The 13,804-nt window shown below is 44.6% G+C and overlaps 1 protein-coding gene across 1 annotated transcript in view; it reads right to left on the bottom strand.

Annotated features, from left to right (window-relative positions):
• Positions 1 to 12,016, bottom strand: part of gpr157 (G protein-coupled receptor 157) — a 31,820-nt gene extending 19,804 nt beyond the window's left edge. The window contains exons 1-2 of the mRNA XM_060852224.1: positions 11,318 to 12,016; positions 6,008 to 6,221 (exon numbers count right to left, since the gene is read on the bottom strand). Of these exons, the coding sequence (XP_060708207.1) occupies positions 6,008 to 6,221; positions 11,318 to 11,694 (591 nt within the window). The 5' untranslated portion in view covers positions 11,695 to 12,016. The remainder of the gene's footprint in view (positions 1 to 6,007; positions 6,222 to 11,317) is intronic.
• Between the last annotated feature and the right edge of the window lie 1,788 nt (positions 12,017 to 13,804).

Genomic DNA, 13,804 nt, shown 5'->3' on the forward strand with positions numbered 1-13,804 from the left:
CACTGGAAAAGTTTTAGTTCACAGAGAAAGTCATTTATTGGACTAAACTGGAGGGATACCATGGTTATGATGGAGAGATGGGAGGTGGTGTGTGGAGGGGAGAGGGGGAATAAAAAGAGGTGAGATCCATTTGTACAGTACCCCCAGCTAGTCTGCCCTCAGTCATTTCAGCTGAGTCAGCATTTCTATCAATAATTGGTTAGTTCAACCAGAGGCAGTAATTACCACCATTTTGTTTCAGTGCAACTACTGTGACACGGTGGCTTAGTGGTTAGCACTGCCGCCTTACAGCACCAGGGACCCAGATTCAATTCCAGCCTTGGGTGACTGTGTGTGACTGCATGGGTTTCCTCCAGGTCTCTGGTTTCCACCCACAGTCCAAAGACATGCAGGTTAGGTAAACTGGCCATGCCCATAGTGTCCAGGGATGTGGAGGTTAGGTGCATTAGTCAGGGGAAATATAGAGTAATGGAGTCGGTCTGGGTGGGTTACTCTTTGGAGAGCCAGTGTGGACTTGTTGGGCCGAAGGACCCACTTCCACACTGTAGGGATTTTATGACCCATGTGCTTGGAACAGTGTGCTGAAAAAAAAACCTCTGCAGCTATTCAAGAGGCAAATTGAGGAGGAATAGAGGAAAGTGAAGAGAACTGATTGCTTACTCACACTTAGTGACCCCTAGAGGTTCAGGTGGCTCCTCTGGCCTAAGCACCATAATTCCAGAGCATGCTTCATGGGTGAAGTCTGTGCTCACCAGGACCTTCAGGTCCCTATCAGCAAGGCAGTGTGCCAGGTTCCCTCTGTCTGGGGGAAATCGATATGAAATGCACAGAGCAGCTGCACACTGCCAGGGATTGAGCAGGAGCACAGTTAGGATTTAAAGAGGGAGTCGATGTCTGGGATCCTGGAAACAGCCACAGTGCATGATACTTCTACTGGTGGTGGAATGGGAGAAAGCACTGAGCTTTGGGAAGTGGCTCAGTGGTTAGCACTGCTGCCTCATAGCACCAGGGTCCTGGGTTCAATTCCAACCTCGGGTGACTGTCTGTTTGGAGTTTGCACATTCTCCGGTGTCTGCGTGGGTTTCCTCCGGGTGCTCCAGTTTCCTCCCACAGTCCAAAGATGTGCAGGTCAGGTGAATTAGCCATGCTTAAATTGTCAATTAGGTTCATTAGTCAGAAGGGAAAAGGTGTTTGGGTGGGTTACTCTTCGGAGGGTCAGTATGTACCTGTTGGACCGAAGGGCCTGTTTCCACACTGTAGGGAATCTAATCTAATCTTTGCTCTGGACACCCTTACAAGTTGCATCCACTTGTTCCTCCTCTCCCACTGTCAACAGCATAAAACCCATCAGAGGTGTGTGGGGCATAGGTAATGAGGTGAGCTTAGGTAGGAGAGACGGAGAAAACATACCAGGCCTGTATGGACAAACTCACCAAAAATGACATAAAGCCATTCATTCATTCATGGGATGTGGGCATCACTGGCTAGGCCAGCATTTATTGCCTATCCCTAATTGCTCAGAGGACACTCGAGTCAACCACATTGCTGTGAGTCTGGAGTCACATGGAGGCATGGCCAGGTAAGATGGCAGTTTCCTTCCCTAAAGGACAGGAGTGAATCAAATGGTTTTTTTCTGACAAGGGTCAGCCCTAAGTTTTGACATAGAAGGGTAATTTCTCTGGATTTGAATCACTAACGTTACGTTGATGGTCAGTTTGTTTTGTTGTGTGTTCCATATTTGGTTAGCTTGATTTACTTTTCATATTGTGTAAAAACCTTCTGGTTTACTATTAAAGGAAATTTCGGGTTATGTTAGTGGCTGCTGGGCTCTCCAGCCTCTCAGTTACATTCTCAGTGAATTGATATTTCTGGGGATGAATTAGATTTTTTTGCCTCAGTCCCTTCATGCATTTTTATGTGGAGAAGGGGAAACAAATGAATGCTGAATCTGTCAGTTCCCTCTGTCTAATTGCTCATTCCACATCATTGCTGTTTGTCAGTTCTGAAAGGCTACAGCATTGAAGGGTATAGGCTTCAGTGGAACAAACCACCATCTCTATCATTCCTTTACCATTCCCTTTTGTCTTTTGCTCTGGGTCCCCTTACAATCTGCATCCATTCATTCCTCCTCACCCACTGTCAACAGCATAACACCAATCATTTTCCACCCTTTCAGTCCTGAAGAAATCATACCAGACTCAAGCCACTACCTCAGATTTTCTCTCTCTCTCTCTCTCTCTCTCTCTCTCTCTCTCTCCTGATTCTGCCAGACATGCTGAGTTTCTCTGTTTTGACTAAAGCATTAGTTTTGGTTCCAAATACATTATTGATGGCTTTTGAGAGGTACAGATTTATCCCAAATTAACCTGTGGCACAGGCCTAACTCTTAAACACACAGGTGCCAACATCACTTTCATAAACAGAAACCTTGCTTGGATCTTGATGAATGCTGTGGGTGGCAACTATTAAATATTTACCCTGTCCACCTTTCCCAGTCTAGCCTATATGTGACTCAAGATCCACAGCAATACGGCTGGCTTTTCAGCTTCAATTTTCTCTTTTTAATAAAGAGCTGAAATGATTCAATTTGAAATTAAATTAATTCTTTAAGAGAGAAAAAAAAATTAATAGCAATAAAAATACTTGACTCTTAACTGTCCTCCATGTATCTGCATGGGCTTCCTCTCAGTTCAAAGATGTGCAGGTTAGGTGGATTGGCCATGCTAAATTGCCCACAGTGCCTGGGGCTGTGCAAGTTAGGTGGGTTAGTCATGGAGAATAGCAGGGTTACAGGGATAGTGTAGGGGGCTAGGGTCTGGGTGGGATCCTCTTCAGAGGGTCAGTGTGGACTTGATGGACTCAGCTTCCACACTGTAGGGATTCTACACTTCTATGAATTAGGAATGGGCAATAAATGCTGGCATCGCCAACAATGTCCACATCTGGTGAATGAATAAAAATAAACTGTGCTTTCCCGGAGATCTCCTATATTCCTTTACAGGAGCAAAATCATGCTTGCTTCTGCTCCCAAGATTTCCTCCAAAACAGCCCTGAGAAAACTATCAGACTCTCATCTTTCCATGCTAAATCAATCCTCAATTATTCTAAACCAAAATAAAATCTTTGTCTACATTTCAGTGAATGACTACCATGTTAAACATTAAAAAAAACCTAAATTTAGCAAGCTTGTTTCATCCCGGGGTCTGCTTGCTGGGATCATAACAGCATAAAGATTACAGTCACAATATACAAACATCCCAAAAATGTGACACTTCACATGAGATTACCCAAATGCCAGTTAAAGCCATTACCCAAGCCCCAGTTAAAACTCTTGTACACATTGGGTTTGGAATGGTAAAAATAATCACCAAATGTTTTCTCACAATATCCTGTAACTGTCACAGGGCGACTGAAAAGTGTAGACCTTCAAATAGAAGCAGCAGGATATTGGTACTGCCGAGGTAAAAACAATGACAGCCCGATGCTGGAAACCAGATTTTGGATTAGTGGTGCTGGAAGAGCACAGCAGTTCAGGCAGCATCCGCGGAGCAGCCTGTCAAGCAATAATCAGGCTTGTAGAGATTCTTCAGGCCTCATTGGAGTGAGCCCTGTCTCTGCCTGCAGTACCAGGGATGGACAAAGTTAAAACTCACACAACACCAGGTTATAGTCCTACAGGTTTATTTGGAAGCACTAGCTTTCCGAGCTCTGCTCCTTCATCGGGTAACTAGTGAAAGAACAGTGCGCTGAAAGCTGGTGCATCCAGACCTATTGGACCATAACTTGGTGTCATGTGATTTTTAACTCTGTTACACATGGACTAAGCAACAATGCTGAATAAACATTGAACTGAACAGCAGACTCTCAATACAGAGCTCTCCTGAGGCTGTTCTGGGGCATTCCTCAAAGTGTTTCAGATTGAATTGGATTAGTTTTATTGTTGCAGCGAAAAGTTTACAAGGCACCATCTTAGGTACAAGGTACTCGATTCTTCACTACAAGTTCTTAGGGCAAAATAATTAGAGAAGCAAAGAAATAAAATGTCAAGCATTACAGATCATAGGAATAAGTTAGAAAATAGAGAAACGAAGAAAAGCTCAGCCCGACAGTCCTTCCAACCCAGTCCATGGTGGCACCTCATCTCCAGTCCGTGCCAGGCTTCACCTGGAGGCTGGGACGCTGCTCTAGAATCACCTCAAAGCCAGATTTTTTTTTGGGAGGCGGGGGTGCTTGCAAACACCTACAATCTTACAGGACAGGAGGCCATTTGATCCGCTGTGATTGTACAAGTCCCTGAAGAATTTGTTTAATTAATCCCCTTCGCCATACCCATCCCACCTCTACAATTTTCCTCATTCCTTTTACGTTGCAAATTATTCAGTTTGTTGGTAGCATCCTTTATGACAGTGGTACTACAGTCCATAACTTATTGCATTAAAAGCTTCTCATTTCCCCCTTGATTCCATTGCCAATTATCTTAAAATTTATAATGCAATTATCTTATTCATTAGATCCCTACCTGCAGATATTCTTGAACTTTTTTTTTAGAAGTCACTCGCAGTTTGACTGAACTCTGCTGTCAACCAACAGGGTACGTAATTGAGATTGTAATTTGTTGGAATAATTACCTGTGTTGCCTTTCCTTAAAGCCTATGGTGTAGCCTCAGTATACCCCAACAATTTCTCACTTTCCTCCCACCCAAGACAGTCTTCCTGTGCAGGGTAAAGGAGTTCTGGATAGAACAAAGTCTCCTCTCAAATCCAGGTATGAAAACAAAGTACATAATTGCAAATAACATCAAATCTTATACAAATGTCTAACTGAAACATAACATAACATGCAAAATGCAAGATATCAATTTAGGCAAAACTTCAGTTAAGAATGCACGAGACACACCCACTCACCAAACTAGCACCCAGGAAAAGTACCAAAATATTGACTGAAACAGGAATTAAAACCTTGGGAAGAAAAATTTAGAAATTATGTGTATGGATCGTTGAAGGTAACAGGATAGTGGAGAGAGAAGCAGGTCAAAAATGCAGTGTCCCTGGCTTTGTTAATAGGGGTATAGAGTATAAGGACAAGGAGATGACATTGAATTTGTACAAGATACTGGTTAGACTTCAGCTAGAGTACAGTGCAGAGTTCTGGGTGCCACATTTTCGCAAAGATGTGAACACACTGGAGTGAGTGCAGAAGTGATTCACAAGAATGGTTCCGGGAATGAGAAACGTCAATGATGAGGATAGATTGAAGACATTGGAACTGTTCTCCTTGAAGAGAAGGTGACAGAGATCTGACAGTGGATTACAAAACCATAAGCGGGCTGGACAGGGTAAATAGGGGGAAGTTGCTCCCACTCAAAGGAAGAAGAACGAGAGAGTGTGGATTTGAAATGATGTTCAAAGGAAGCAATGGTGAGGTGAAAAAAAACCTTTTCATTCTGAAAGTGGCTTGGGTTTGGAATGCACTGCACTGCCTGGAAGGAGGCAGGTTCAACGACGGCATTCAAGAGAGTATTTGGAGAGAAATAATGTGGAAAAAGACAGGAAATTGACCAGAAATGATGTTGCTTTTATGAAGAGACAGTGCAGGCATTTCGGGCTGAATGGCTTCCTTTTTACACAATCGTTAAGTGGATTGGAGACCAACCAGGAAACATTTCTGAAGCAGCTGATAATAGTTGATAATTATCATCATTTGGTGGTTGGTTGGTAAGCCTTCTAGGCTCTAGAGCCTCCTGTGACACAGTGATAGTGTCTCCACCTCTGAAGCAGGAGATCTGGGTTCAAATCCCACCTTCTCCTGAGATGTCTCATCGTATTGCTGAAAAAGGTGGGTTACAAATCTCTCTAGTTAGGCTCTCATTCCTCTCAAATTAATTACATAACTGAGCTTCTATCAGTAGCTGTGACAAGAAATTCAATCTTCACAAACTCTGACCTTTATAAGTCAGATCTGCCTGTGTCTCCGCACAGTGCTATAACAAAAACCTCCCCTTCTTACCGCTTTGTAGATGTGCTTCTTAATGAGGATGTAAAGAGTTGGCAGGGTGATGTAAGCTATAAATTCCCAAATTTTGCCTGTTAGCAGCATCCACAAGACGTGATCTTCTGCCTGGATACTGACCCAGCACCAGCCCACTGACACGTCTGATGCATCGTAGCCAATCTTCTGCAGGCTGACAGCAGCCACAGTGATGAGGAGAGGCACGAGCCAGCTGCAAAACAAAGAGATTGTCTTTCATTAGTAACGCCATCAATCCTTTCTTCAACTCATTCACTGGCTTAAGAGATAATACAACAATAACCTAATAATTTATGGTGAGAGGAGGGCTCAGCACTGATGTGGGGCAAGACGTGATCTGGACTGCACTAAATTAACCAGCACAACATGGACAGTCCTGTCTGTTGTTTGAAAGGAGAGGTTTTATGAGACATGGCATACTTGCACTGTTATGGAACACATCAACATAGTAGTAACTTCCGGATAACAAGCCAGCCAACTTTTAGCAACATTCTTGCAGTTCCAGGAATACATTTTTCGGGAGGAATTCTTTATTAGTTTGCAAAACACAACTGACTCAAACCAGAACGTGTATACTGCTTGCTGTACAGCTTATTACACTTTAGCAGGTAGATGTGGCTAATGCTATTATTGCTAAACCAGTCCAGAGACCCAGCTAATGTTCTGAAAAGGCAGGTTAAAATCCTGCTGTAGCAGATGGTGGAATCAGAATTCAATAAAAGTCTCCAATCAAGAGTTCAATATTGACTTTCAGGGAAAACCCATCTGGTTCCTTTTAGTGAAGGAAACTGCCAACTCTGTGTGGTCTGGCCTACACGTGACTCCAGATCCATTTGGTAGATTCTTAAGTGTCCTTTGGATGACTAATGGGACTAGATTTATTTAGGATATCTGCATTTGGACAATTAGGAATTGGGGATAAATGCTAGCCCAGCCAAATCCCTCTGAATGAATAAAGGAAATCGAGCAAGCAGGGTTAGCTTTCACAATAAACATTTAAGCCATTTTCTGAAAATACTGCTGAATTAACTCCAAGGCGGCTGGTATCAAGTCACCCTTTACTTACACATGCATAGTACATGATCGACCGAGCTAGCTCAGAGCAGAACCCCTGACATTCCTGTTTACATCTGTCAGCCAGGGCTCCCTGATGGGACCAGCTTAACAGCCTCAATCAGAGAACTCATTCTAGGAGGACCACCTGGCTGACCTCATTACAATCACTACAACTGCAAGTGTCGAGAGAAGGCACGTACACAGCGCACAGATAGAAAGTGGACTTATTTGTAAAGTTGTCACAATCCCACTGGACTGGAGCTCCTCTCATTAGACAGAGATGACTAATGAGTTACCAAACCTCTGCAGAAGGGAGTAAAGACTGAGCATTTTGAGTTTGAATACAAGGATATTGTCAGGGTTGAGGGGTTTGGAATTCCAAAACTAGAGGGCATAGGTTAGGGTGAGAGGGGAAAGATTTAAAAGGGACCTAAGGGGCAACTTTTCCCACAGAGGGTGGTATGTGTATGGAATGAGCTGCCAGAGGAGGTGGTGGAGGCTGGTACAATTACAGCATTTAAAAGGCATCTGGATGGGTGTATGAATAGGAAAGGTTTAGAGGTATATGGGCCAAATGCTGGCAAATGGGATTAGACTTATTTAGGATATCGGGTCAGCATGGATGAGCTGGACTGAAGGGTCCATTCCTATGCTGTACATCTCTATGACTCACAGAAACCTACTCACTTGTCCTGTATGAGAGTCAGGAAAGGCTTGAAATGTTTAATGAATGATCGACAAATTCTACTTCGAGACCTCGAAAATGGAAAAATCTGGTCCCTGAGAGTTGCTGGTACCAGCTACTGATGCAAAGAATAACTCATTTAGCGACATGTGAAAATTTGTGAAATTTCTACAAACAAAACCTCACAAGTGGGATTGGGTGTAAGTGTGGCTCAGTTGTGAAGTGAATACTATGTGCGTCACAGAATGAAATAAGAAATTATTTATGTAGCACTAATCGAGATCCACAGCAAATGAAGTACCAGTGCAGTCAATGTTGTAATGTAGGAATTAAAGGGGTCGATTACAACACCCCAAATTCCTACATACCACCACATTATTAATAACTAAATGAGCTGAGATGCTGGCTTAGGGTTAAATATTGCCCACGCAACTGAGAAAATACCTACAACAACCTGGTGCATTCCACTCTGGCCAGATTGCGTTCGGAATGTTGTGAGTAGTTTTGGGCTCCGTATCGAAGGAAGGATGTGTTGGTGTTGGAGGAAATCCAGAGGAGATTTACAAGATTACTCCCGGGGTCGAAGGGCTTTTCATATGAGGAGTGGATAAGGACTCTGGGCCTGTACTCGAAGTTTAGAAAGACGAGGTTGGGGGCGATTTGATTGAAACTTACAGAATTATGAGAATCCTGGATAAAGTGGACATGGAGAAGGTATTTCTACTAGTACTGTAGGAGAGATTAGGACCCAGGGGGCATAGCCTCAGAGTGAAGAGATGACCCTTTTGAACTGAGAGGAGGAGGAATTTCTTCAGCCCGAGGTTGGCGAATCTCTGGTTGTGGCAGAAGAGTGTGTGTACTAAGACAGATTGTCGATTCTTGATTGGTAAGGGGATCAAGAGTTGGAGGGAGAAGGCAGGAGAGTAGGGCTGGGAAACATATCAACCATGATGGAATAGTAGAGTAAACCCGATGGACCAAATAGCTTCATAGTGCTCCTCTATCTTATTGATAGGACCCATACCTGAAGTAGACCAGGCTTCAGTTTAACATCTCACCCAAGACACCATCCGCACCTCCTTCAGTACTGACTGATGGTGTCAGCTAATAACTCAAGTCTCTGATTAGAGTATCACTACAATCACTGTCCTTTGAGTCAGTCGACACAACAACACAGCAAGTGGCCAGAGCATTGACAGCTGCAGGAGTCAGGGCGTGGGGGCAATTATTCAGGGCTCATGTTAGTCATCCCTGAACCTACCTGGAACCAGGTGGTGTGGCTGACAGGAGAGGATGGGTTGAGATCGGGTAAAGCTGCAATGCCTTACCTACTTGTTGGCACTTAGAGCTCAATTGACAGTGCGGAGGGGGATTCCTGTTGGTGGTGTGTTTGGGCAGGGGAATCTGATTACTGCAAGTTCTCCGGGGGCAGGGGGGGGGCAATGCAGTGTATGGAGACGAGGGAGTGTGCAAGAAATCAACACTTCCCTATCATTGAATTGGCTACATTAGTTTAAAAAGAGGTGGGGCATGTTACAGTGATCAAAACTAGGAGCAATGATTTGGAATGTGGTGATCGAAATCAACATATTGGAGGAGTCGGTACAATACCTAACCATCATAAACTTTGTTTGAGAAAATGACCTCCTCTAGCAAAGTTTAATGGGACAGAAAAGGAGGCCAGGGTGCACTGAAATGAACAGGAAATGCCCAGAAGGCTTCCAGCACTGACGATTCACCCTAGCCCAAACCAGCACCTTCACAGAATAAACTCTCACAGGAAGTCATCCTCACTTTCAAAACGTGCACTTTTTAAAATTGAATTCTCACCTGAACCTCAGTCTTCCAAACAATTTTAGTAATCTGCAAAGATGCAGATTAATTGTAACCTCTATTATTCAAAGTACTTTAACTCCTTTCTCCAATTTCTCTCTTACTTAGGCTATATAATGGAGTTCCTTGCCACAGTGGCTATTCTCTATAGTCAAGATGATGAATATCACCAGCTATTCAACGATGCAAGGTTCACCATGAAGGCTAACACTCCCTTTTGAACCTGGGAGAAAGTGAGGACTGCAGATGCTGGAGATCAGAGTTGAAGAGAGTGGTGATGGAAAACACAGCCAGTCAGGCAGAATCCAAGGACCTGGAGAATCAACGTTTTGAGCATAATTCCTGATGATGAAGAGCTTATGCTCAAAACATTGGTCCTCTTGCTCCTCGGATGCTGCCTGACCTTCTGCGCTTTTCCAGCACCACACTCTCCCTTTTGAACCTGCCTGCTTTACTGTACAAAGACAGATATAAATTCCGATATATTTTTTCCCTTCCTCCAGGCGAGGGAAGTAAGCTTTTGTTGACTCAGCAGAGGTTAGTCATAAAGCAGACATTTAAGCTGAAAACTTCAGAGAGTGCGGTGAATCACCGAACAATACAAAACTTCCATCTTCCCAACTACTTTATATTCATTTCATTGAACCTCCAAAATATACAATTTAGGTATTACATTAACTTCTTTTTATGACAACTGAATGAGATAGAGACTGGAGTTTAAAAATCAAAAATAAAATGATACAACCTACAGAGATTCTTACAATAAGCGAGCCTTTCAATAATAGGTTATTGAGGTTGGACTTTCAAGCTCTAGTCAAATGAGATAATCTAGAGCAACCAACTTCCAGTTTCACGTCCAACTTCCCAATTTTAAAAAAATGGTATGAATATAAAGTGCATTGTTTGCCAGATTTGTTTTAAGGTGAGAATTGCTGACAACACAAAGTGAAAGACAAAGCCACATTAGTCTTAGCAGACTATAGGGCTGTGCTCTCACTAAAGAGAGATGGTTGGTGGTGGTTTAACCTGGGGGTTCACTGCACCTCTGGTGAGGGGTGAGGTTGAGAAGGAGAGTCCTTCATGGTAACCCCAGCCAGTGTAGGACTGAACCCACGCTGTTGGCATCACTCGGCAATGTGCATTTGCTCAGCTCAGAGTCAGCATCAGTCTAACTCCAAACTGGTGCCCCCATCTCTTCCCCCGTCAGCACCACACACCCAATCTCCCCTCAGGTTGCAGTCCAAGTCAGTTCAGTGTGGCAAACCCAACACAGTCTGACAGGCTGCAGTCTAACTCCGAACCAGGAGATCCCAACACCAGAGCCCCCCTCCCCAGACAGACGGCAGCCTAACCCAGTCAAGTGAGCCAACCTCAACATTGTCAAACACCAGCCTAACCCACAGCTGGCAAATCCCTAACTTCACCTCAGCTTCAGTTCCCATTCATTATGGCAGCCTAGGGAGGGGGAGGTGGCGGGGGTGAGTGGGAATGGCAGAGAAGATACTGTGGGGAGGGTGACAAGGGAGATATAGTGGGGGGTGGCAGCAGTGATATGGGGGGGGGGGTGAAGAGATGTAAGAGGAGACATATGGAGGGATTGGGAGATATGGGGAATGGGGGAAGGGGAGGGGGAAGAGGTGGAGGTGGGGAACAAATTCATTTTGAAAATATCCAACAAAAGCATAAACACGAACTCCCCAAGAGCCCAGCCTTACCTCACAGCGTGAAACCAGAGTACCAGGCTATCAGCGAAAGCCCGCTCCGACCTGACCAGCAGCAGGTACAGGTAGACAGCAATCGCCACTGTCCAGAAAAAGGAGCTGGTGTTGGCGAAGGTGGACACGGCTCCCTGCAGCACACAGTCCCAGGTGGAGCTCTGGAAATCCCGCAGCACCCCATAGCAATAGGAGGCGGCCGACAGCAGGTCAGCGAGGGAGAGGTAGACCAGGAGCTGGCGAGCTCTGGTCCTGAGCTCTGGCCACCAGCAGTGAGTGCCTATAATCAGCAAGGAACCCAGGAAGGAGCTGCAACAGGACAGCACAATGACAACCTTCTCATACGTGTAAACCTCTGTTTGGGGCACAGTCAGCATGTTTGCAAAACCAGGAACTCAAATTGCATCCAGCACTTTGCAAAAAAGTATATCTTTTCGGTTTAAAAAGAAGCAGCGCTGATTAGCTACTAGTTACAAGGACAGCCAGTTCCATTCAAGTTGGTTTAAATACTTCACTCGTCATGTGGCTGTTTGTTCAAACTTTCTCCACCTCTTCCTCAGATTACATGTCGTTTTATCCCAGCATTCAGGAAGCAGATTCCCAGCCTGAGATATTGCTTCTTGCCGCTTTCATGCATTCGTTCCCAACCTCCAGTTCAGTAAACATCATGTGAGAGCAACGCACTCATTTGGGAATCCCTTCCCTTCTCATTCCAGCTGGCTACCAAACAGAGACCTGTCTCTCAATGTACACACACACACACCAACCAACCCTTCATTTAAAGGCACAGCGACCACCTCAGTGCCGCACATCACAAACAAAAAGATAGACTTGCATTTTATACTCATTCACAAACCCTCAGCAGGTCACCCAATGCAACACCGTCAAAGAAGCAGGTCAGAGGTCACACCACACCAGGTTACAGGACAACAGGTTTATTTAAATTCACAAGCTCTCGGAGCGCTGCTCCTTCATCAGGTGAAGTCACAAAGTCACTGCCACCCCTCACCCCCGTATCTCTCCTCCTACACCCCCATACGTCCCCTGCTACTTCCCCCATATCTCTCCTGCCACTTCCCCCACATCTCCCCTCCACCTCTCCCAGGCTGACATAATGAATAGGAACTGAAACTGATGTAAAGTCACTTCATCTGATGAAGGAGCAGAGCTCCAAAAGCTTGTGATTTCAAATAAACCTGTTGGGACTATAACCTGGAGTCATGTGACTTGTGACCTTGTCCACCCCGGTTCAACATTGGCGTCGCCACCTCATGTTAAAGAAGGAGAGAGAGAGAGAGAGAGAGGACAGGTGGAGAGTTTAACCTGAAGGTTACCACACCTCAGGTGAAAGGGCAAAGTTAAGATGGTGCGCAGGAATTGAACCCACACTGTTGGCATCGTGTTCCTCTGGGAATTAGCACTCATCCAGCTGATCCCCATTGTCAGTTGTCAAGAAATTCCCACCTGCTTCGTTCAGGACCTTTAGGGAAGAAAGTCTGCCATCCTTACTTCGTCTGGCCTACACATGACTCCAGACCCATAGCAATTATTTATTTATCCATTCACAGGATGAAGGTGTCACTGGCTCAGAAGCATTTATTATCCCATCCCTAATTGCCCAGAGTGCAGTTAACAGTCAACCACATTGCTGTGGGTCTGGAGTCACGTGTAGGTCAAACCAGGTAAGGATGGCTGTTTCCTTCCCTAAGGGGTATTAGTGAACCAGATGGGTGTTTCCTGACAATCAGTAACAGATTCACGGTCACCATCAGGCCTTAATTCCAGTGCTTTTCTATTGAATTCAAAGTCCACCATTTGTCAAGGCAGGATTGAACTCAGGTCCTCAGACCATTACCTGGGTCTCCGGATTAACAGTCCAGTGATAGTATACTAGGCCATTGCCTCAATGTGGTTGACTCTCAACTGCCCTTTGGGCAAAGAGGGATGGGCAATAAATACTGGCCTAGTCAGCAATGGCCAAGAAGGTGGGTTTACCAGACTATTACCTGGAATGGCGGAAGGAGAGCAGGTGTTGTATGATGAGGAAAGTTTGCAGAGATTAAGTTTGTAGTCATTGCAGTTAGAGATTTAAGTGGTGACTTGATTGAAACATATAAAAAGGTTTTGAGAGGACTTGACAGGCTGAATATAAAGAGGGTCATTCCTCTTGTCGGAGAATCTAGAATTAGGGGTCACAGTTTAAAAATAAGGGGACACCCATTTAAAACAGAGATGTGTCAATTTCTTTCACTCGGATGGAACTTTCCTCCTGTAAACAGGATGGAAGCAGAGTGCGTTCATATTTTTTGAGGTTGAGATGGATAGATTCTGGTTAACAAAATAGGTCAAAGATTTTTGGAGACAGGCAGGAATGTGGATATGAGGTTACAATCAGATCAGGCATGATCTTATTAAACAGGATAGCAGCTTTGAGGGGCTGGATGGCCTACTGCCTCTTTGTTGGTATAATAATCACCCAGACAATAG

This window comes from Hemiscyllium ocellatum, chromosome 37, assembly GCF_020745735.1.
Source record: "Hemiscyllium ocellatum isolate sHemOce1 chromosome 37, sHemOce1.pat.X.cur, whole genome shotgun sequence".
In the NCBI taxonomy this organism is placed as follows: Eukaryota; Metazoa; Chordata; class Chondrichthyes; order Orectolobiformes; family Hemiscylliidae; genus Hemiscyllium; species Hemiscyllium ocellatum.